This window comes from Clinocottus analis, unplaced genomic scaffold (assembly GCF_023055335.1).
Source record: "Clinocottus analis isolate CAN_PGR_092001 unplaced genomic scaffold, fCliAna1.0.p SCAF_10, whole genome shotgun sequence".
Classification (NCBI taxonomy): Eukaryota; Metazoa; Chordata; class Actinopteri; order Perciformes; family Cottidae; genus Clinocottus; species Clinocottus analis.
The window spans coordinates 14,328,536-14,354,493 of NW_027175821.1; the positions used below are offsets into that span (position 1 = coordinate 14,328,536).

A 25,958-nucleotide genomic window follows, 5' to 3' on the forward strand; every position below is an offset into this window, starting at 1 on the left:
TGGGAGGCTCATTGCTGTTGTGAATGTTCTCAAACATTATTTTCTGAGTGTTGATTGAAGGATGTGCACAATAATCCAATTAAAGCTTTTCACATCTTGCCTCTGATCTCCAAATGAGGCCGAAATAGGTTCGCAACAACATTTTGAAGACTAAAAGAAGTTATGTATTTATATCAACTATAAGTCAACACCTACCACACTTAAAAAGTGACTTTGTTCAGTATTGTAATCAATCATGCATTTGTCTGCAATGTTCTGCTTTTACAATGATGTACTTTAAAAAGCCTTCAATTATTTGTTTTGTGTTTCCATTTAGGAACTACAGGGGCTTTTCTCAATGCCCTTTAAAGATCTATGTTTGAGATCACAGGGTAGTGTGTAAGAAGGGTATGCCATGATTAACACACCTAAATAACATGTTAAATTCATCATAAAACACTATTGACTTAAGTGAGACTTCTAACTTCTTCAAGCTGCCAGTGCGATATAGTTATTATCCTTGTTCCCAACATCACCTTTACTAGTCTATTTTATTAAATGGAACATTTACATTTTTTGACACAATCTCTTTTATCTGGATCGGGAATTCGCCCAAACTGTCGTTACTTTCCAATACCTCCCTATTACAGACATCAGGCCTGCCTAATGCAAATGTAAAATATTAATTCCGCCTCATTGAGGCTGACAGATTGCTGTGACTGTCACTTCAAATGCAAACATCAGTCTGGGCATTATATCGTATACTTCAATAATAGCCACATCATAATAAGGAGGTTAAAAAAAGCTCATGAGTATGACAGCAGAGGAAGAAGCATTTGATTCTGGCACTGCCTCTTATTGTCAGTGGAACACATAACCATACAGGATGGCATACTATTCAACCGCACATTATTTGTTCTCTAGCTGATCATCAGTAGGCCCCGCTGTATGCCTAATGAGCGATAAATAAGGTTTAATTCAACCGACACAAGTCGCCCATCCTTCAACACAAAGCATTATGGCTTGGGTGAGATTCCTTTAGAATTATATGAGGGCAATTTTTCAGCTTGTGGGATGGTCCGACTTTCACAGGCATTCCTGTGGCTTAAAGCTCTGCAAGTTTATAGGTCTATTAGGAATTCATCAAACAATGAACGATATCAATCTTATTGTGTGAGTGTGCCCTGGGTAAAAATAAGATGAAACCTTCCATTATGGGGCCTCCAAAGCATATTTGCCCTCTAAAATTGATCCAGCATTGACAATTTACACTTAGGGTGACCTTTCATAACTGCCCACATACTTGAAAGCAAATATTGTTTGGAGAGTGAGCAAGAAAAAACCACAGCCCACTGCAGACACTCTGGGATATTATTGAATATGATAAGCTAGTCAACATTTTTGCTCTGCAGTTGTTCGTTGACGGTCCACTAGGCGGGAGGGCTGAGTACTTTTTACATCAATGAGGCCCTGTGCCAATAAAGTCAGACAATATTGGACATAGGCGTTGAGAGCTCTGAGTCCATTATAGCACTAGGTCATTGACGTTATTTCAAAATAAGAAAAGAAAAAGTAAGTGTTACCATAGGGAGCTGCACTCCACATGCTACGTCTTCTCAGACATGGAGCTGTAAAAGGGCATAATAGCATCAAAAGGGCACGCAGAGAGCCCCCTGTTGATACCCTGTACTCAAGTAGATACCGTCAATATAAAATAAACAGCAAATAGTTTAGGGTGTATTTAACAGCAGAGGCTGAGCCAAGAGACCCCCAGTCTCTACTCAGAGCGCCTTTTATTAAGATTTGATTTATCAATTGGCTCCATGTCACACTTCACCTACTTTAGGTCCTGTCTTGGCAGAGTCAAGCAACGGATCAGTTATGCGCCAAGGGTACTCAAATGGTACATCAAATCTTCATCTATATTTCCATGATGGCTTTTCTGTTGTGGATGAAAAATGATCAGGTCCAGAGAAAGGCCCTACGGGTCAATGGGAGGGACAATGGCTTTGTCTATGCTCTAGGACATAAAATGTTAAATGAAGTGGCTGTCCATGCCTCAGCTCCTTCCCATCTGCCTTTCCCTTTGGCTGTTGATATATATCCTTATCTATGAGTAGCAGGTGATAGATTTCGAGCAGCACGTCTCTACAGAGCTCTGCTCTCATCTACTCAATTGATATCTCACATCTACTAAGCGATCCAAGCTAGCAAGAGGCACCAACACCCTCTGGGTCTCTTCGCCCCAAATCATGTTAGCTCCACTTCCTGCAGGATCGCCTCTGGGGTTGCTTCGATGAATAACATCTATCAACACCCTGAAGTGGAAGCTAGGAGCTTGTGGAGGCGAAGGGCTTTAGCCCTCAACTCAGAGACACCCTACAGCAACAGTCCCTATCTGATAAGTGACACAAGCTCGTGTGTGTGTTTGTGTGTGTGTGTGTGTGTGTGTGTGTGTCTAAAACAGTACAGGAGAACAACTGCTGGAGGTTGAGAGACAACAAGAGAGAGAGATAAAGCGATGCGTACAACATATGTGTGAGCAAATTAATTGCTTAGGGATTTACGATCACTATCACTTCCTGCGATGTTATTGAAGAAACAAAACAGTGATTTTCCCCCGGATCAGCGTGAAGATAAGAAAATAGCTGCCAGGCTGAACATATTACATCTGTCTATATCGGGGTGATGAGGATAACAAATGCAGGAGTAGTATATTTAAGTATTAAAAGATCATTTATGTCACCAATGAGGTTGGGTGATATTCGAGAACAAGTTGAAACTATTTATCTTTGCTGTCATCTCCTTCTTACAGACATCCCTTTGGTCTTTTCATTTGCCTCTTTGCAAATCATCCCCTTTATTCTTTCAAAATTTCATGAGAGAAAATAGGTAATTTAATCTTCATTAAACTTACAGGGGGCCTACTCTCTGGCCTGACCAGCTGAATTAACTGCCAGGCTTCGGGGGATTAGACAGTTGGGCTGAATTTCCGTAACCCTGACAAGCATTATATCACTGCATCTCTATTTTTTTAATGGGCATGAGATGATCCCTCCCTGGTCAATGTCAAATAAGTCCTTAAGAGGCTTACTATATAGAACACAGGAGGGAACTTTTGATGGACTGACCTGTGAAGGTGAAGCAGGAGAGTGGGGCAGAGATATAAAGAAGAGAGGCGCTGGTTTGGGATTGTAATGACGTTGAAAAGGCAGTAAAAAAAATAAGATTGGCTCGGTTCTGTTTGAAATCTGATTGATGTGTCTTTTGGGATGCCCCCCAGTATGAAAGACCTACTGAGTCTGTGGCTTTCATCACTGACCGAAAATCGATGAGCCAGGATGTACGAGATGCTCCTGTTCTCTACCCACGAATCTCCTGCAAGATACCCAGGTAACTGTCTCATCGGAAAGGGAATAGGAGACAGAAAAGGAGTAGGCTAACTCAGATTTTTTTAGATCAATATCAACTTAAACGTAAAGAACACTGTCTACTAAAAAGAGTTATATACAGGCTAAAATTAACTACATTTAAGGCCACTAAAACTACTTGATATTTTATCTCACTGAAATGAGTCGAACCAACAACAGAAATGTGGATTCTCTGGTCTCCATCAATCCATCCAGCTTCTGTGTGTTGAATTAGGACTGGCTGGAGTAATTACATAACACATGAGTATGGACTACTGGGTTAGATTTTCCATCTTACACAAAGTGGAGACAAGGAAATAGGAAATGCTTCTGGAATTGGGTGTAATTGTGACTGGCAGCGCCTAGAATTGTGTTCAGCTTGACACTTGAGGTACTCTGCTGGAGTAAAATTTAGCCTGAAGGACGACAAAAAAACGCCAGGTTTAAATGAAGTTCTTCGACGTAAGCGAAGATTCTCCTGCGACTCTGAGAGACTCTCTCTTGTACACGCTGCTCGTTTGAAAATGACAGGAGGTTAATCAAGCTTTAAAGCATGAGATTACAACAGACACGACAAGCAGGAGTGAATAGATTTGGTACAGTGTTTGATACAACGGTTTAGAGAAGCTCCTCTAACAGTAAATTCAGAAACTGAAATGCCATCAGTCTAAGAGTGAGAGGGAAAGCAAATGTATTCACAGAAGTACAGACGTATAGACACATAAATGTTGCTGTGCTGACCCTAACATTATAACGTCACTCTTTAAGTACTGACTAAGGCATTGACAGTTGCCACAATGCAGAAAGTAGTAACAACTCAAAGAAAGCTTTCAGTGACTGAGATGCCTTTTGTCACAAAATCATCCGTCACTGGGGAACTTAATTGTTTTTCTTTAGAGTCGTTTAAAACATTCCCTCAAACTGTGTGTTATAACATCTGTTAGGCTCTTTCCTTGGTTTCTAAATACAGTTGCAAGACAACATAGGGGGAATTTGTCTCAATTCATTAAAGGAGACAGAAATGCGTATACCCCCATATTCTATTCAACTGAAGTCACTTCCAGATTCTTTTGAAAAAGAATCCATGGAGCCAACATGTAAAAAGGATTTACCCCCCTCATCACCTCAGAGTAAAGAATGCATGCAGCTGTTTATCAAAACCTTTTTTGAGGTCCACATCAGGGGACCGTCAGTGTATAATACATTCTGGTAGCATAGGGATGTTCACTTGGAAAAAAGTACACTGAGAAGAGTGTCATGCACAATGCCATGCAGGAGAGAGATCACAAGGAACACAGCTATCCTAGTTGTCTCACAAGAATAGTAGAATACAAAATATTCAATTAAATATCAAGTATATTCAAAAACAGAGACAGAGCGTATATAGTTTCACAATTATTCCATTACACTTAATTTAGTGCACGCGGAACCAACTTTTTACCGGTCTGTATGAGGGTCCAGATGGCATCCATCCAGCCACATCCAGGCAGGTTATATCAAACCAACAATCCTTCTCTGGGTCTTTTTTCAATTGGCCAATTAAAAAATACATGAACAGATCAAGAAAGATGATCAGGAAGCATCCCGATCAGATGCCCCGCACACCTGAACTGACTTTGGAGAGCTGCAATTCTACTGATGTCTTTTTTCCTCAGGAGGAACCCAGACTCTCAGCAAAGGAAACCCTGCCATCCCTACTCATGAACTACTTTTTTTCAATCACTGCCCAGAGTTTATAACCATAGGAAAGGGTTAGAACTTAAATTGGTGCATTGCAAGCATAACCTTCTTGCTCAGCTTACGACGACTAGGTGGTACCCTCTCCAGGTCCCACAAGGACTAAAAGAAAGCCTGACACCCAAAACTGCCACACAGTTACAGTCAGTCAGATCCTATCTCGACCTTTATGTCATTGAAATATTGATCATAGCAGAGCTGTCTTGGGGTTTGGGAGTATCCCCACCAACCTGGCGACACCTAGTATGTCCACACATGATCAGGAGTTTGGTTCTGGAGATGATGATGTACAAAGAGGTGAGCCTATCGAGAGCTTAGTATTGCTCCACATTTTTGTATTTTTCTAAATTTGAATATATATTAAAATAAATATATTTGAATATGAAAATTCTTATTCGATTGGGAAAACGCATAATGATGGTCGAGAAATTGGCCACAGAGGGAACGAGACAAGATGTCCTTGCTGCAAGCACAATATTACATCAAGTACAAACCACATAACTATCCGCTGTGTGCTCCAGATCAGCTTGGAAACATAACCACATAAAAAAAATAGGTGAGCCCGGAGCTCCTCATCCATCCGCCAGAAAAAGTCCGGCAGGTGACGCGAAACACGCCATGGACGATGCCAGTAAATGAGTGGGGTGTTCCAAGCCAATCGACATTTATCTGCACACACTACGATGACACAGAGCCGGATGAAAATCTGCAAGGTTTCACTTTGAAGACAGTCAGCTTGCCAAGGACCTCTCTTTGGGTGACTGAAAAATACTTTAACCAGGCAATTTGTTTTTACCTACAGTTGCCTCAAAGAAGGACGTCACAGCATGGCAAGAAGCAAACATATCTGGGAAGCTTTTGGACATCAGTTTGACATTTACAAAACATATAGGGTAAAAATAACACAAAACCATGAATGGCCAACGCATGGTCCAACAAAACACTGCCTCAATAGTGCCACACAACAGGAAGTGAGTTCATGCTTCAACAGCACAGGCTAACAGGTAAAGCAAGACAATTAGATGACAACTGGAGCTGCTCTACAAGACAGAAATTATGCCAAATGGATTAAAAAAAATTGTCCTTGAAGTAGCTTGGCTGCTATTAGTGTTACAACTTTAAACATTTGCAATCAAGCGGCCGACTCAAGGGTAACTTCAATACTAGTGTACATTACTCTATTGGATTTTAAAGGTATTCAATGTGAGATTTACATCATGTCACTGAGCAGAACCAGCAGTAGATTAAAGGCTCAGTCCAGTACAGAGTTGTCTTCTCTACTGCTACACCTTTTAATGGGATCCTATGCTCAGAAAAGATGTATTACTGGACATTAAATAAGCTGCATTATTTAAGTAACATGTGTTTTTCTGTTTGGTAGACCTTTGTTCATACTGATTCATACATTTGATGTGCCCGCCACTGGTGTTGACATCTACTCAGCTTTTCACAATTCCTGGAATAGTGTGACTTGATTGTATCTTATAAAACACAGTACATCATATTGTCTGTGACAGTTAATATATATATATATATATATATATATATATATATATATATATATATATATATATATATATATATATATATATATATATATATATATAGTGAGCTGTGTGTGTTAAAGTGTGTTGTCTTAGTTTTAATTCAAATGTGTGTGTATGTCATCAAGCTAAAGTTGTTATGGTTGCCATTTTAAATAGAGTAAATCTTACTCTCATATTAAACATTTTCATGCTTTGCTAAGTCAAATTTAGTAGCACAGGACTCTGCATGTTGTAGACCAGCTCAGCGTGAATTTTCTGACAGGAAGGATGCGTGAGTTATGCAGCAGAAGGTGGTGCTGGGTCGGCATTTAAACGGTAGTTAAATACACACACCTAGGGTTCTGTTACCATAGTTAGCACCCGGCCACCGAGAGGATGGACTGGAAGGGCTTTGATCACCTGTAACAGTGTTGGTGGTAAATAAGATAAATTAAAATAAAAACATGGAAAAAATAAATGGAAAAAGAGAAAAGGGAGAAGGGTGGAGAAAAGGGGAAAGAGAAAAAGACATCAGAAGTGACACATCTCGAGTATATTGGCAGGAATTTAAGAGAAGAGAGGAAAATTAAGAGAAAAGTGACCAGACCAACATGTCTTGGCCATGTCACCAATCAGGTACCTTTTCACTGCCAAATGCAAATAAAAAAACACACAGGACACAGCTTTTTTCTGTTACTACTAATCTTCTCTTTATCAATTAAAAAACACCATATCTTGTAAAAAAAACAGAGAATATTTTCTACTAATAATGATTCCACTATTTATAGCAATTGATGATTAATCTGAAATGACTTGGTCAATCTGCATTACATAGACAAAGATTAACTAAGAGTCTATCCGCTAAAATGTATTGTATTGTGACTCTAGAAGATTGCTTATTGCAAATCAACAGTCTAAAAATATTGTTTTGACAAAGATTTACCTGCTTAGCCTCAAAATGAATGCTCATTTTTACAGATGATTCGCAGTGGTGCATCTGTCTACTGCAAAACCATCCAATCAAACCACTGGTCTGATTTTTTCCCCCTCCATTGTTTTCCCTGATTGCCAGTGTGGTGATCAGGCAGCACCTGTAGCTCTTCTGCAGAACTCTGACTTGCACATGAAGTGACCCGAGGTGGTACTCCTCTGGGTGCGGGCCATTCAGATGGCAGAATGGAATATGTAAACAACAGGATTACACTTAATCACTCTCTGTCTAAATGCACCCAGGTAAGACTGCCAGAAACAAAGAGTATGACTTGGGACATACACACAGTGTTTTTGTATGACTTACCATTGCGTGGTGTGCGTTTTCGCCGATCGCGGAAGGCTGCTCCGGACTGTAGAGCTTCCATTAGGCTATCCATCACACCGGTTTCATCTCCTTCTGTAAGAGAACAGATAACAGAGGCAACGATGTTTAGAGGACATACATTAACACTGTACATGAACACATTAAACACAGAGAAGAAGACTACTTCATCGACTAATTATAGGTATTCGAGTGTGGAAGCAAAGGATGCTCTCTAACTTAAGATGCATTAACAATCACCCTACACGGTAGCAAGAGAGAGCTGAGCGTGATAAACAAGCCTTTTATAGAACGTATGAGTGAGACAGAGGCCTGTCACTCAGGCCTGTTCTTCTTTTCAGTAAACAGCTGGGGAGGAGGAAAAATACACTTAGAGCTTAGCAACTAATACAGGCAAAGGAGCCTCAGGATGAAAGCATCCACTGATGGTCATCGACAGATATTCTTTCTGTGGCTAACGCAGGGGAGCTAAGTGCTCCTTACAAAGATTTAGTGTGGAGCCCGCTCAATACTCGGGCGCTCTATCATTGTTCAGTCAATGACACCAGGACCGGCCTTCGAAAAAACATCCCCCTGGCCCACCGTTCCAGCTGTCGTGTAGCTCCATGAAACTAGAGAATTGGAGTCAGTCAGCATGGCTGAAAAGTCAGGTAGGAGACACTTGAAGCACTATGAGGCCGACAGCAAGGCAAGCTGTGCACACACTGTGCAGATGCAGCATACTGCTCAATGGAAACAGGGTTCAAAAACAGGCTTAGATTCTATATCTGGGTCATCTATCTTTACACCCCACTACTAATGAGTCAGAGAAGCACCCTTTTTATCATTCCGGCCCAGTACAGACATTATTTTAAACTAGGATCATTAGGGTGACTTATTGTGGAGCTGGAGACTTGGCCATCAATTCTTTTGCGTACATGAGTGAACTAGCTCGTCCCCAATGTTTACCATCAGGGTTCAGGCACCTTGTTTCTCTACTGCGCTTAGAGCTATGGCTGAAGGGAAACGTTCGAAAATAAGTGGAGACAACTGCTACTTTCAGCACGCAGCACTTTTCCCGACGCTGGGGTGATCAATCTTTTGTTACCCGCGTGTGTTCAAAGAGACACGACACATGGGCAAATTGAATTTATGAACAAAACACGTTGACACGGAATGCTACACGATTGATTTAAGGAAATGGCACATATTTTGCCATTACTAGAGAAAGTTGGTGTTGCACATGTTTTGCCTTTCTCCTCCAGCAACAAGCCATCTCACCTGCAAGCAAGTAAAAGAAGACAGTACAACTAAGAATAGAAACAGGTCTTATGCAAATAAATTTAAAAAAGAACTCTTCACTCGTACTCACACTAATTTTACTCTCTATCTCATTCCTTCTCTTTCTTCCTCAAGTCCTTCCCAAGGGCTACTTTGAAATCAAAGTATCTGTTCCGGCTGTGTGCTGTGCTTAAAAGCAATTCCGATTAAATCAAGCTTAATTAGACCAGCTTTATCAGAACAAAACCCAAAGCCGAGCCAAGTAGTGCTTATCTCAAATTGCAGCACTACACCTCAGATAGCAGGCTCATTGGTTTAAAAGAAGGAGGGGTGGGGGGGGGGGGCATGGGTTTTGTCTTCTGCGGACCTAAAGAACAATATGGTGAACAACTTGCAGCTACCATAACCTATCAACTCCGAAGATCTTTAGCTCCTTCTTCTTATGTAGGCTAGCAAGGACACGCGGTGAGGCTGACGGAAGGTAGAACGTGTCAAGTGGCAGGTAAACATTTATCCACAACCACCTTGGCACAAGAAACTTTTTGACAGCCCCTTCTTCACTGCCGTCTTCATGGAGACCGAGACATCACAGGGGGCACCTGACACTTTGATCAATTTGTCCTACTTCTAGCTTAACTGTAGCGCAATTCATCATTTGTAATGGCCAGGACTCGTGAGCCATAGTAGACTGTGGTTCAGCAGGAGGACTGCAGACACAAAGAACCAAAATGACTAAAATGGGAAACATACTCCCCAGTCACTCCACAGTGCTCAATTAACTCTGTTCTGTTGGACCACAGTTTAAACTCAAGCAGGCCTTACCCCGAGCAAAGAATTGTCACAAATGAGCCTTCAGACTGTGCACTTATTAACATAGAAATGCATTTGTGTGTGTGTGTGTGTGTGTGTGTGTGTGTATATATATATATATATATATATATATATATATATATATATATATATATATATATATATATATATATATATATATCAAAGACAATGTTAACTCTGAGTAGACAAAGAAATAATGCTGAATAGTATTTGACGACACTTATTCGAGTAATCCTCAGAGCAAACTTTCTTCATCACTTATTGTAACATTGTCCACTTCAGTGGACATTTCTGCCACGTTCCCGCAATTACTCTTGTCTTATTTTGAGCTGCTAAACCTAGGGCAAATATTCATCCTCTTCTCATTAGCAGCAGTGGTAGATTGCATGCAGGGGGGAATTACAGAAAAGCTAACCTTTTATGCCCAAAGATCTTTCTCAAGAGGAAAGATCCCCTCTGCTCACAGGAAATTGCTTTCTAAATGGGTTAAGACGGGCTAAGACCCAAGACATTGACAAACCCTTCCAGTGATGAAACACCTTGGTGGGCGCCTCAACAGACAGCCCCGGGGTCCTTTAATGATCTTATTAAATCTTGTGGAAGTGTGGAACATGGTTGCGGCTTTTGCACTTTTAGGTACTTTCTTAAACAGTTAAACCTTTAAGAGCAGAAATAAAGCTCTGTGAAACTCTACCTCCCAGAGAGAGTCGGTGTACCTATTCCATATCTTTCCCTTTGATCCCTGCCGACCTCCGCTCCCCCCGCACCCTCTCCCTTACCTGAATATCAGGTGAACCCAGAGGCTCTGCCAAATGTAACAGTGAGCCTTGGGGATTGGCTCACTCTGCAATATATTTACAAGCGGCACTATCACGTTTTCTAATTAGAAGGGATAACAAGAGCAATGTGCTCTCAGCAGGATTCACATACAAACTTAACACACAAGATTAGTTTTTCCCTAAGAAGAAAAAAGTATCCACAGTACAAGTGGAAGAAAGCGGCTGCAATGTACTATTCCCCGATCCCAGGAGCTGAACACAAAGTCAAGTGTCAACAGTTGCAAGAGAGAAAAGGGGGGGGGGGATAAGAAAAGAAGAAGTAGATATTGTGAAATTGTATAAGAAAGGAAGTAGAGGAAAAATATTAGAGAGGAGGCAAAATACAGGGAGAAAAAAAGAGTAAAGAAAGCAGCTGGGGAGAAAAGTGAAGAGGGTGTCTTTGGATGCGCCAGGCAGTGCGGTGGAGTGGGTTATTGAGAGGGACTAGTGGAGCGAGGCAAGACGCAAGGTCATAAAACACCTTCCTGGCTACTTGACGGCCTGAGCCCTGTGACATTTAATTATTTCTAAAACATACAGTGCAGTATGCAAGCACAGGAACACAGACACGCACCTCCACTTAAAAACCTGCCTATACATTTTGAGTGATCTGCATGTTGTACTATTAGTTCTAACTAACTAATCTAAATGAATGGGCAAACGAGTGCTTGACAAACGGAGACAGTGAGTGGTGGATAGATAGTTGGATGGAGGCAGCGAGAGTGTGTACTCCAACTAATGTCAGCAAGATGACCTCTACTCACGGCTGCTCATGGCAAGATCAGTTGGAGGAGACACAGACATCCAGCCAAGTCTTTCAGAAAACCAATGCATCATCGAAGCACCCATACAAGCTTTAAAACCACAGCCAAGGACTAATTAGGATTCAAGCAAACACGCTTAAATTATGCAAAACCTGACATCTTATTTGTTTATGTCTGCCAATTACAATCAGTCATCTACAACAATCGAAATATAGTAAGTGTAAAAGAACAGCTGTCGCCTCGAAAACGTGACCAAGCCTTTCACTCAATCACCCAGGCAGAAAATGTATTTGAATGAAATGCTGGGCTTTTTTCTTAAACTCCAAAAGCAGGGCATTCCTATAATTATGCCGCAGTGTCAACAAAGCTTGTTCATAAATTCGCTATCTGTCATCACCTGCATGTTGTGCAGGGGAGAAAGAACACAGTAGATCGATAGAGAACTCAATTTCAGATGGCTCACATGCAGCCTTCATGATCCATGGGGGAAAAGAGAGACGCATAATTTGTAGAATTCAACGCTTTTCACTGATACACATGGGTTTCTAATATAATGGCAAATTATGACATCTTTTTTGCCCCAGAAGGAGCTAGAAGTGACAGTGGCATGTTAATTGAAAAGATAAATAACAGTGTATGCATACAAAATAATGACATTGATCATTGTGACATATTTGAATCAATCACAGCTATAAATCTGAATTTATACAAGCGCAGTGCGCTCCTCCTTAAACAAATGACAGTGTTTAACATGAGGAACATTGGACATAGGAGATATGTCTATTATCCACTCCACTCCTCCAGCAGCCACTTCCTGAGTCTAATTTGCACTGTAATGAGATCTAATGAGTGCTTACAGGCCTTGTGCTTGATGAATTAAAACCACTGTGTGAAAGGATTGCAGTGAGAGTTTAACCTCACCCAAGTTGCCCTCTACGACTCCAGGAGAACAGGTGAGAAGGAAATGGAAGAATCAAGAGGAGAGGAGCACGTCATTACAAGTTATTTGTGCTTCCTGCAGATTGTTTTTGAACACATTTGAGCCCATCTGTTCCCCCACAGAGAGTCACCTGTGCAATTAACCTGGACCATTAGCCGTGAAACAAAGGACTCGGTGGAGGGGGGCTGCTGCTTTATGGCCAGGTGGAGAGGCAACAACCACACTTTATTTTAATCTCGTCTCCCTTTCTCTACTCTCACTTGCCTCGCACCTGGTTTTGTGTTCCTTCCACATCTGAATTCAGGCTCCGCCACCTAGACATACATAAGCACCTGCATTACTTTATCCCTGTACTCAGGTCGCTCTGGTGTCTACTCTCTTACTGTCTGGCTTTGAGTGGAGTCATCCCTCCCCTCGCCCTCTTGCCTGCAGTCCCAGCAGCTCCTGAGGCCCGCGCAGACATAGACCATACTGCCACAGAAAGCACAGAGAACTCAAGTGCCCAAAGGACAGCAGTCATGCACCTGTTAGATGTCTTTCCTTTGTTTTCCATTCTCTCCCCCCCGTTTTTTTTTTCATCTCCCTGCAGTACAACCACTCAAATCTGACAAAAGCTTTGACACAATGATCCGAGAAACTTTTCAGACAGGCCTGTAATTTGTAGGTGTGTGTGTGTGTGTGCATGTTTACTAGGCTACTTTAGCGAAACCGAGAGGAAGAAAGAGGGGAACGGAAGGGTAAGATGGCTAATAAAAAAGATAGATTTGCTTGCTGATTCATCTGAATTGTTTTACTGTAACAACCTGATGGGCAAACCCACTCATGTCCTCCCTAACTCAATTAGAGATGCTCCCACAACCCTCCATTCCATGGGGAATGGCCGGGTAGCTTCCACTTTTCTCTTGATATGGCCCCTGTGTGGCGCCAGGGTCAGTCGGGGGAGAGGAAGGGAAAATGTGGAGGAGGCAGAATGTCTTGAAGGTGGGTGGGAGGTGAGAGGTATATTGTGTTTCAAATGCATGAAGTAGAGGCAAGTGTTGATGCTAGCGTGGCCTGGTCACTGCAGGCCTGATCTCATACCCTGAAAGAAAGAGACGTCCTGGCTGTGTGAGACTGTGGGAAACGTGGGGAGAAGTTGGATGTCGACAAGGGAGCGATGAAAGTGGATTAGCCGCCGTGGCGATTTGCATTCCGTGGTGGAACGAAAGCCCCTGCGATGCCCCGAATAGCTGGATGCATGAATAAGTAAACAAACAAAAACAAAAATAAACCCTCCATCTGGATGGATGCTGCCAGGCCCCAAGTGAGAAACAGTAGGGAGGGGAGGTTGGAAGATGGGAAGGGGGGGAAGAGAGATGCATGCAATGCAGTAGTCACCCTACTCTGCTTCTTTGGCTATAATTTACTTCTACTGCCTGCGGGCTCCCCCTGTTACCATATTGCTCTCCCCAGCTATCCACTGCTTCTGGCTAGTCTGCCCAGTAACTCCACCAACACACAAGGGAGAGCTCCGACACAGCACTGACAGATGTTAAGTTGACACACTTTCTCTCGGCCACATGGGGTCAACATGTCAGGGTGCCAGCAGGACCACAAGAGCCTGTCGTCACAGCAGAGTAAACCACTATTGACAATACTAGGCTGGGTACTGCTAAATTTAGCAATATGGTAAACCCTGAACTGTATACATTCATATTGTGGTCTCACACCAGGCGTGAAACGCTCATGGTGTCTGCTCAGTGTAAAAATATCCAAATGTATGGTCTTACAGCACAATCTTATAAGACTCGCTCATCTTATTAAAATTTCAGCACATTTGCACCTGTGAAAAGCAAGAGTTGCTCTGTTTCGTTTGTTAGGTTAAGACGCAAAAAAACTTTGTATTTCCCACGTTTTCATGTTAAAAGAATAAAAAAACATGGGGGCTGTTGAAACCAGCAAAACTGTTTGGAAATATATGTTTGAATTCACATTTATATATTGAGTAATTGTTAGCGTGAACAATTACTGGAAGCCTGGTGTCGCCTCCAGAAGAATTCAGTTAAACAACTTCTCTCCTCGTAATTTATTCTCTCAATCACAGGTAAAGTAACAAGCGTTGCAGTTGCAAAAGCAATGAGTTGAACAACCAACTTTCAGGTAGGCAAAAAAACAACTGCCCCACAAACAAAAGTATATATATATATATATATATATATATATATATATATATATATATATATATATATATATATATATATATATATATATATATATATGCATACTGATAAACAGGTGTGAGTGTTGAGGAGTGCAGGCGTGTGACTGAAGTTCCCTTGAGAACCAGACATTTCATTGACAAAACCCTCTGCAGCTGCACATTGGTTGCTGACCTTGCTAACCAAACCTGAACTTCACTAGACATCCACAGAAATGTAAGATTTATATTATCAGTAATTGATATGAAAATGATAATTATGAAGGTGGAGGATTCTTTTCATCCTCAAGTTGAGTGATGAACTGCTCAGTGAAAGACAATTTCAGTGCTTTAGATGAAGAGGTGCAGGTGATGGACATTTCTATTGTTTGGGTGAACCTCAAACCCTTTTACAGCGTTCACTGTCCAGCTCTGGCGTAGGGACCAGAACAGCCGGGCTCCATTAGTGCTATGCCAACATACCAGGGTCTGATCACAGTATGTGGCAAGGCATCATAACTGTACTGATTTTTGGCATAAATTAATTACAATGGTGGGGGCGTCAAAGAGGCTTTGGCATGTGGAAGTATATTGGAAGGACACTTTAAACATTTTGGGTTTCATCCTTCCTGAGCAGCAAAGTTTACACATTTTACACGCGTGGCACATTTGGATAGAGGATGCAGAGATTTGGAATCCAGATCAAGATAATGTCTGAACTAAAAAAACATGTGGGCTGTTTGCATCAGTGAAAGGCAGTGCTGTCTGAGGAGGCTACGGGTTTGACAATGGGATTTGATAGTCTTTGTAGTGAAAGTAATTAGCTGTGATTGACTATAAAGTGACTGGAGAGGTCCAGATCTGGGAGGGGAAATGATCTGACATTTGAACCGTCCACAAATTAACGAGATTCAACTGCGCCAGAGCCGAGTTCACCAAGAAGAAGAATAGGGACATTTATAAAAAAGCAATAAGATGAAAGAACAGCACATGGCGGGATGAGTATCGTGAGTGTGAGACACCGAGAGAGAGGCACACAGATTAGAATAAGAGGAGGGGAAAAAAAGGAAGTAGATATCTGATGCATGTCTCACTTCCTTGATTGCGACCTTAACTACATTAAGTTAAAGATAAAACATAAGTGTTTAAAAGCTTTAAGGTGCAATTTACTTAGTGTTCTATGTCTTTCTCTCAATATTGAGTGCCACAAGACTATAAAAAATAAATTTAAAAACATATTCAGCTTGAAAGAATCACTGCAAGGAGCAGAACGACTAAACGTGAGAGAGACTATTCCCTAGTGTTGCCTTTAATTGCTAATGCATGGTATTTATTATAGAATATTAAAAGGCTCCCTATGAAGCCAGGCTTGTTCTCCTCATGCTGTCATATATCCATATAAATGCATTGGAAATGGTACAATCTGGGAGGATAAGTATGTTATGGTAGTACTTTCACTTTCAACATGGCATTTTGCCGTCAATCTGATGTTGTTAATGCTCGCATGTCATTTATTTATGAATTATTCTCTTTTTCTGCACGTTTCTATTTATGCTGTTTGCTCTTAGTCGAGATGCAGTGAGTCGTATTCTGTGCGGCATCATCGCCTTGGGGCAGATTCTGAATTCGACCGGAGATATAGCACAATCTAATATGCTGTTATTTATTACAATGGGTGTATGACAGCAGATAATCCTGGTGCCCTTGTTCCCATCTTTCAAGGTAATGATGGAATTCGCCAATCTATACTCAGGAGTTCCTCAGCACGCCTCGCACATCCTGCACTCTGGAGCGACAGCTCAAATGCAAGGACGAAGAAAAAAAAGCAATTTGCTCAGAGTTTGGCATTCCCCTGCAGCAACATCCATATGCAGATGCAGTGAAAGATCCTTCAATTTTATAACTCATCAGATACTACAAATATATAACCCGGCATGAAAGCCATCAGTGGCATGACAAAGAAATGACACTTAAGGGAATAAACAGGCCACAAATTCAGAGGCATTTTTGCCATAAATCATCATTACATCCTGGAAAGGTCTGTCCTTGTTTGTTATATTCTGTAGCGAACATGAAGGTCAGCTTTAGCTTCCTAATACTGGCTTCATTTCCCAAGCTAAGCTGAAGAATGGTGAGTCTTCGAAGAAACATTTCTTTTATCTCCATAAGTTTCTGACCTTCACGTCGCTGTAAGGCTATCTCCCCTGGTGATATTGTTTGCCATGTCGACTGTGCTGCAGAGACACAATGCAAACTTATAGCGCTAACCCCGTCCACCCCGCCGTGGCCTGTCAGCCCTTGTCTATGATCACCTAGCTGGCACGGCTGCGACGCAGGTATGCGCTGGCCTTCCGGCAGCTGTCAGTGCCTCACAAAGCCATCAATCCACATCTCTGCCACTGTCATTGCTGACAGGGCTTTGTCGGCCACAGTCGGTCAGACAACTGCAAGTCAATTCAATACGTCAATTTAGTTTAGCATGCCACACTAATAGACAATTGAATTTGGAAAAAAAAAACTGTCTTTCGGGAAAATGCACAGGCAGGAGAAACCATAGGGACAATAGACAAATACACTGTGTTGAGGACATGCGAGCTTCATACAATCAAGACAGGTGATCTAAATAAACTTCATTAGCCTCTACAAACAGTTGAATGTGAGTTTATGTGGATCCTAAATGTGTATTACCTTGCAAATGCTACGCAATACTTCTTACAAGCATGTTTAAATGTCTGAAAAGGACTGATAAAAACATGCAGACACTGAAAGGCAGCCAAAACTAACTTATTTTGATTTGTATTTAGTAAACCGAATGCTTTTTTGAGAGGAGCCCACGTTTATTTATGCCAACATACCCTAGTTCATCCTCAGCGTGTGAAAGGTTGACAAGAAGGATGCATAAATAGAAGCTGTAGGCCCATCATTGTCAACATGCCAACTGCTCTCTGCAGAGAATCATAGAGACATGGAGACCTCGTCCCTGCAGGCCTTGCTGAACGTAAAAAAACAACAACTAGACAACTATTAACAGCCCCCAAAAAAAGAAGCTTTTGGGTAGTAATAGGAAGAGGCTGAATAATTGTAAAATACATTGAAATATAAGCCCATTTAACTTATAAGAGACAATAAACCATACGCCGCAAGCAGGGTCTTAAATTATTGGACATTTTGTTAAATATCTCATGCTGTGTTTCTTTGAGATGTTAAATATAATAAGACTGACATTTTCTAATAATGGGCTCAGTCAATTTTATATATCAGTAGACACAACTTCCAGCTGTTGTGTGAACAAAGACAACCACATTAAAGAGGATAATGATGTGTATTCAATACTTACATTAACACCTTGACAGAACCTATTTTATACGATAGTATTCCCTCAGAGCAACTCGCTATATGTGTCTGCATTCTGCTGGTGTCTGCAAGCTGTTGCAAGAATGGATTGAAGCGGCTGAGTGGGCTCTAATTCATACAGGGAAAAATGATCACTTTACAGGTACAATGTATGAAAGCTGCATCTGTGCAGCCTCTTAATGTGTTTTTAAGGTTTTAACATTACTGTCTTGGGCCATTTCAATAATTGTTTGAACAAAGTTTTTTTCCATCAAATCATTTTTGAGAGCTTCGATTACTTGTGAAAATAGTTTCCTTTCATACATAAATCCAGTTGGATTATATTTAATGTGTGTAGTCACATAGCAAAATAGCAGACTGTCGGTGCACCCATAAAAGGTGTTGTAAAACCCGCAGGCTCCAACCAATATGCTCCTAAACTTGATATTCCTCAGGTTAGCAATAACAATGTTTTTCAGAGGTTTCTATGGTGAAGTAGGCTGTGACGCAACTACAACTTTTCACATACTGACAACCATACTGTATAAAGTAGACCTGAGCAAAGTTGACAGTAAATATGTCAAACACAAAGTTCTTCACTATTTCTCTCTGGTACATACAGTACCTGGGCAGATTGCCTGGACTTTATAAAATGTTCAAATAACTTTTTTTTGTCCTTGTTTGTTTATTTCTGTGTGCCTAATGCCAAGCTGCATTGTGCTCAAAGCGGCATGAGCGCTTTCCGGCTCTGTTCAAAGCTTAGTGGATTTGACTGGGCTACACAGTTGACATGTGGGTGCAGACACTTGCCCCAGACGGGGGCAATGACCCCGGTGATGTCAGCCGAGTACGCGACCAGAGGGGCCTGCTACTCCTCACAAATGCCTTAGAGAAACAAAGTCCAGATGCTCTTCCATGCTCCAAATCCTGACACACTCGGCATGCTGCTTACAACATTGTTTCATTTGTCGCAGGCAAAAAAAAGGAAACAGAATCCCGCTGTGATGAACCACCATTTCTAAACCATCTTTAAACAGAAGCAATAGTTTGGGTTTATTCTGCAGTGTTCAACAGTTATTCCCAGTGAAGTAAAGCAATTTGGTAAATGTTGAACATCTGGTCAGTTCAAGAGAATATGGAAATCCACTTAGAGGAAATTAAAACAAATGGAGTGAGCTGGTAATGATTTCATAAGCAATTTCCTACATGAGGATTTCTAATACTTTACAAGGAAAACACGTTTAGCTCTGCACTTGTCTCATCTATCAATCATGCTTGTGGAAGAACTGCACATATCAATCCACTTACAGAGGGTATAATCTCAAGCTGCATCAAATAGGTACAACGTTTATATATTTTTTTAGATTAGTTTCCTAAAAGCGTTTGTCGGTTTTCCCTCCCCCACCCATTCTGGCACAGGCTAAATTAATTAAACTCTCATTAAATATGCATTTCATTGTTAATCATTTGCAAGCGAAGAGGATTAGGTCGCAATTTGTGAAATTACATCAAATCTATCCCCTCTCAAAAACAGGCTCTTTAAATTGCACCAAACACAATAGTACGATGCATCAAAAAAGTCTTAGCAATAAAATCAGTAAATCAGTAAATCCATTAAAGAGACATTGACCTGTACTTAATTCTTATAATGTAATGGCCATATGTTTACTCCATCTGTTAATGCTTATGGATTTCTAAAAATACAAACCATACAAATGTACTACATTTTGGTCAACAATCGTATCCATCCGTCTGAAACCAAAGTTAGGATCAAAACTGGAGATCTATGTATAACGCATCATTTAGCCTTTCAACCTTTAAAATGAAAAATTTATGTGAAAAATGTTTGGACATGATTAATTAATGAGAAGAGGAATTAAAAAAGCCGTCTTTGTGCCAAACACTACCTTATTTTCATCAACCTTCACAGAAAACATGGCTGGAGCTCGGCATGCAATATTGATGTGAAAAGGCTCCTCAAATAACTAACTCAAAATATCTAAAGCACACAGAATTTTAGAACAGAAAGGGAGAGAAGAGCCAAGACACTCAAGCCAAGCCTGTCAACTGAGAGAAGTAGAGGCAGAGAAAAGAAAGATGTGCAACAAGAAAACACTGAATATCTTGCTATGTGTGTTCCAAACCAAACAGCTTAAAGAGAAACTGAGAGAGAACACAAGAGCAGAATACCAAACTCGCCGCAACCTCCAACCTGCTTCTGACTCAAATTCAGATTTCCATTCACAGCATTCATTTAAAGACCGCCACATCTGATTGTCCTTTCTCTGATTACATTAGAGACAAGTTAGTACACAGGGAACTATTCAAGGTTTAATGAAAATGTGTAGTCAATGCAGGTAAGAGCCTTGATAGTCTAAAACAGGTAGCTTGGATTCAGCCCAGCTTTGAATTCAAAAGTGTGTATTTCACAACGGCCAAGGTCATTGTGATCGTGACAGTCCAAGCAGCTAGGTATTGGTGTGGAGGACAATTCCCACTATCTCTAAAGCTGCAGGCAATGCTGCCCATGTCATCCTCATGTTTTATTCATGCGAGTCATATGATGGCATTCAGAAACTGAGATCAAAATCTGCTCTGGTAAAAATATTTAATATCATACCTTTAAGTTCATCTGGTTAGCCAGCATGAGAGAGAAGGGTAGACAGACTCCTTCAGCTCAGTCATGTTGGATTATTAAAAGTGAAGCTTTCAAAGAGGTCACTGCTCAGGGTAAAAAATAAGAAAAAAAGCTGTAGCATGCGTCAATTATCTGAGAGAGTTTGTGGCATACGGAAGACTGTCTTGTCACATTTCCCCATGTGGCTGAGCTACAGAGAGGTCCTTGGCTGACGCTGACATTTAGAAGCTGGTGAATTGTGGAAATCTCAGCTTGTTTGTCAAAAAATTTGACAAAAGACCACACTCACTACTTGCAAAGCCCCTTCAGGCTTGAAATTCTGTCTCAATGTCATTGGTATAACTAGACACAGGCATCCAGCTCTGTTGCTCTAATTTTTCATGTCTGAACAACTGCAACTTCCACTGATCAATACATGGTTGACTGGCGTCGCTGGAGGACAATAGAGTAGTTCCAGCGGTTAACAATAAATACAACGCGCTGCTGCAAATAGTCTTAACTGGAGGAATGATTACTTATCTGTCGTGTTGCTTGCACATGACCAGTAATAAAAACAAACAACAACAGCATGCTCGTGTTAGAAGTGCCATCGAGGGCCACTTTCAGCCTCTTTAATAAGACAACCACAGCTTCCTGTCTTTACATGTGACCTACGTATTGCATGTGGCTGCCACTTCTAAAGGACTCAAAACAAAGTCTAAAACCTGGTACTATCACTGAATTATAACAATTAGTTGTGTTAAATCTTCAGACGTGCATATGCATGTTATTGCAGAAGGGAGTGCTATTTTCTGTGTGGGCAAAAAAACAAACAAAAAAGGCTGAAAGTAGCATAATCTGTCTGTTGTTTGGGAGCATTGTATTGGCTATGAGAGTAAGATATTCCTTTACAGCTGAAGAAGATGACTCCCCCCCACTTCTCCACATTATCCTCTTCCTTCAGAGTTCAAATCTGTGTGAAGCACAATTCCATGAAACCTTTCTATCCTCCTGCTCTCCTCGTCCTAACTCCCCACCTGCCTCCCCGTCTCGGTCTCTGTGGTGGCGCCGGGAAAAGTGGCGTACCTTTGTTCATGTCAATCAGCTGCTTCTTCTTCTGCTGCCGCTCCTGCTTCTCCCGCTCCGCTTTCTCCTTCGCCAGCTTGGCTCTCTTGATCTTCTCCTCCATCTCCCTCTTCTTGTGGTTCTCCTTCACCGCTTCCTGATGAGGCACACACACACACACACACACACAGATATAATCAGAATCTGTCTCCTGCCACCTCAACTCTTTTAGTGTCTTTGCTACTGTAGAGTGTTCAGAAGCGGCAGCATGCCATCAGCACATTCTTATTCAGAGAAGGGTTTGATAGTTGGAGATAAGCTGCTGGAATAAACAATAAATCATCTGTTTTAATACAAGCATATTTGTCTGCAAGGGTTCTGCACTGCTTTACATATTTTCAATGACACACAGAGCTGATTTGTTGTCAATAATACATCAAAATAGCTCTCAAAAAAAGGCTAGATGATCATCATACATATGTACAATGCGAGGGTATTTCCTTTGACAATATGGGGGAGCCATTGCATGAGAAAAGAGTCACAGCAGTGGGCCAGTCTCTGAGGACAGAGACAGAGATATTATCCTCCTCCTCCTCCTTCGTGACCGGCTGAAATGTCAGAAAGGAGTCAGAGAAAGAGAGATAATCAACGGTACGGATTCAGCCTTTACAAATGTGTCAGTTTGTTCTCAGGCCAACAGAGTAAGATGCAACTGTGTGACCTTTGAAGACAACAAAATGTTCTCTCATCCCAGGCCTGTGGCAGAGTGCTTGACAGGACCCATCATAGGTGTTATGTGTGTGAGAGGTCATACTGTATATGGATACATACGTATAAGTCTGTGTGCCTATGCTGTCCGCGGGCGTCTTTGTGATTTTGCTCATCTGTGATGTTCTCCATTATGTATGCATATATGTGTGTGTGTGTGTCTAAGTGAAGGCATGGCCCGGTCTGTGCACTGATATAATAAGTGTCGACAGTAGCCCTCCCCCCCACCTCCACCCACACATCTAATGCCCCTGTGGTGCTGATGTGTGTGTCGTGTTGGCAGCTAAAACAGAGGGATTACAGGGATTGTGGGGAAGGAACAAGGTAAGAGCAGCTCATGATGCCAGTCAATAGTAGAGCTTTGCTCCATGTCCAAGGACACGAGCCCTCATTGTCTCCGTCTCCTTGTTGGATGACAAGGGCGAGAGAGAGAGAGAGAGAGAGAGAGAGAGAGAGAGAGAGAGAGAGAGAGAGAGAGAGAGAGAGAGAGAAGAATAATAACAGGGACTGAATGTGTTTTCGTATTACGTGCATTACGAGAATATAAAGGGACGTTTTGCTTCGTCAGCTCCCGGTGAACACTCAAAATCAACCTACATTTTATCACCGCATCACGGCTGTGTAAACGATGCAGCTACACTCTATGAGGGCTATCGACTGTGTGCACTTTGCTGCTCCTTTGAATTACAGTGGATGAGGGCTGTGATGTGTATTCAGCGACAAAATAGTTAACGTGTGCATTTTGTGTTGGGCTGCACACATCAGATTGATTACTGTCCTCGTCCACTGTCAGGAGTCAGGTCATTTTGGAAGTAATATCACTGCATTGCTCAGCCTCTTCATCAGAAATTGGAGGATAAATTATGCAGATTACAAATACAATCCTGCCGGCTAAACTTATTTTAAACAAACAAGTAATTCTGACTGTAAACATGATTATGCAATGTAATTATGTTGCTCTAATCACACAGCACTACTAATTGCCATAGCAACAAATATGTTTTCACTGCTCTCTTGATTTTCCCTTTACCATTCTCTTTGACGGCCTCTATTTCGCCGTTGGCAACAACCGATCGTATCAGGTCCCATTTTCTTGCCAACATTATATTGTAGGAGGACATATGAGAGATAAACAATCCTCATGGGATGTGTTTTCTCAAATAATCTTCAGCGCACAGAACCAGATCTAAAGCTCATCTGAACACAATTCAAAAGATCTGGTTTCTCTTAAATATTTTGTATGATTCTTGAAAATTATTTTTAGAAAAAAATCTCTGGGTTTCATTTAGTCTCTTAAGGATTCTCATCTACAAAAGATCAAATCACAATATACGATTTCAGGTGACCATAGAAACAAGCGAGTTTGAGCATCTGTCCGTTGTTTAAGATAATCACAACCGTTATGGAGAGCTTAATTATGTATTAAAAGGGAAACCATCTACTTTCTACTTTGAACTTCTACTCGAGCTAAAAATATAGTATACATACAGCGAAGTATACATTTATAATACCCATGGAGAGCTTAATTATGTATTAAAAGGGAAACCATCTACTTTCTACTTTGAACTTCTACTCGAGCTAAAAATATAGTATACATACAGCGAAGTATACATTTATAATACCCATTAATTCCCACAGTTTACTCAAGACGTGTTAACTTTGATGGTCTTGAAACATGACATAATTAAGCGCCACAGAAAAATGTAAATATTACAGAAGAAATCAAAAAAGATCTGAATGGAAGTATCTATGAATTTAATTTAATTTAATTTATCATTTACCATAAAGGTACATTCATTCAATTACATTCAGTATTATTTGTTCAGCCCAATATCTAACATCTTCTGTCCTTGGACACAAGGATCACTTACAAGCTTTTCCAGAAATATTGACCACATTACATGGCCTTCTGTGATGACAGATGTTATTAATGTTTTTTAGGTACCGAGGCTGATATTTTTGCTTTGAGCTAAGAGATGTTGAGAAGAAGAAAGAAAATAACACACTTTATTTTTAGTACTGGCTACCAATCAACAAATGGAGGATTCTGTTCGCAAATAAATAATCAAATTCTTATAAATAGTTTTTTTTTCTAACAAAAAGAATAAAGATTAAACCAACATAGACAACCACAGGCACATATTTTTGGAAAGTTTTGACAAATACAGCATGAGGAGTTGAACAAAAGATACACCAGAAAGAAGTCAGAAGTCTAGTGCAGCTCTTCAAACTAACCCACACGGTCAAAAGATATTTCCCCGAGGGTTATCTACCGTGATAGACTTTGTCCTTTGTGGCCTTGATTCTACCTAATAATCCTTTAACCCTCCTATTGCCTTCACATTTACTAACACCTTTCACCCTTGGGGTCAATTTGACCCCAGCAATTTAAACCTTCAGAAAATTAAAATTATGAATATTGTTTCCAAAGTTTAAGCGTCAGGTATTTTTATGTTGATTTGTTGACGACCTAAATAGCCCTTTAAAAACACTTAACCCTGCAGTCCTCAGGCCACGTTTATGAATGGCTTTGTGCCCTGAACCCTTCTGGTCTTCAGTTGGAAAATGCGGCCCAGGTATTGTATACATATTGCTCAAGGGGGTATGTAAATGTTATGTAAATCTAGAGTAAGAATCTTCTTGAAAAGACAAAACAAAACGTGTGGTTTAGCATAATATCACCTTAATGCCAGCTGGGGTTGTCAACAACACTATTGAGGCGGCACATTGAGGCTTTATGAGCCAAAAAGCCTGTCCATCTTAGACACACCAGAGGCCATGAATGTGACATGCACTCATTTCTTCTCATGGCCTCCGGTGTGTCTAAAATGGAGATTTTAAGTACTCCTCTATCTATAACTGGCTGGGAAACTGAATATTGTGCAACCCACAGGTCCAATCCACCAACAAGGGCAAGGCAGCATTTTCCTTTTCGGGGTTTGTTCTTTCAATAATTCATGTAATGTATTTGCTGCTCTTCCTTGACCCTGCACAGCACAATACATCTCCCACAGCACGGCTCCCTTCCCGTGCATACGAGTGTGCCAATCCAATGAGGGAGCAATGAGTATTTCCAACTGCTCAGTTGCACCAGTGATCTCACACAGAGAGTGTCACTGCTATATCTCATTTGAATTTTACAAACACTACAGCGTCTGGGCTTTAAGCTGCAAATGTGTTTATTAGCCATCTGTTACACTGTGTGCCAGGGTGTGTGTGTGTGTGTGTGTGTGTGTGTGTGTGTGTGTGCGGGAGGGGGGGGAGTGGCTTCAAGAAGTTATAGGTTACAGATTGTGAGACTTCTGCTCTGCGGCATAGATGTATTCCCATATTGAGAGGTGACCTCCAAAATCTGGTGCAATGCTCTTTATGTGTCATGCTAGTGTAAGAGAAAATAATGAGGAAACATGACAGTTATT

At 41.1% G+C, this 25,958-nt stretch overlaps 1 protein-coding gene across 3 annotated transcripts in view; it reads right to left on the minus strand.

Annotated features, from left to right (window-relative positions):
- Positions 1 to 25,958, minus strand: part of diaph2 (diaphanous-related formin 2) — a 352,767-nt gene that overhangs the window by 32,699 nt on the left and 294,110 nt on the right. For 2 of the 3 annotated variants that reach the window (XM_068592221.1, XM_068592213.1), the window contains 3 exons: positions 21,793 to 21,928; positions 7,950 to 8,042; positions 7,007 to 7,072 (listed from right to left, as the gene is read on the minus strand). In XM_068592221.1, coding sequence (XP_068448322.1) covers positions 7,007 to 7,072; positions 7,950 to 8,042; positions 21,793 to 21,928 — 295 coding nt within the window. The remainder of the gene's footprint in view (positions 1 to 7,006; positions 7,073 to 7,949; positions 8,043 to 21,792; positions 21,929 to 25,958) is intronic. The other variant, XM_068592230.1, reaches the window with a different exon arrangement.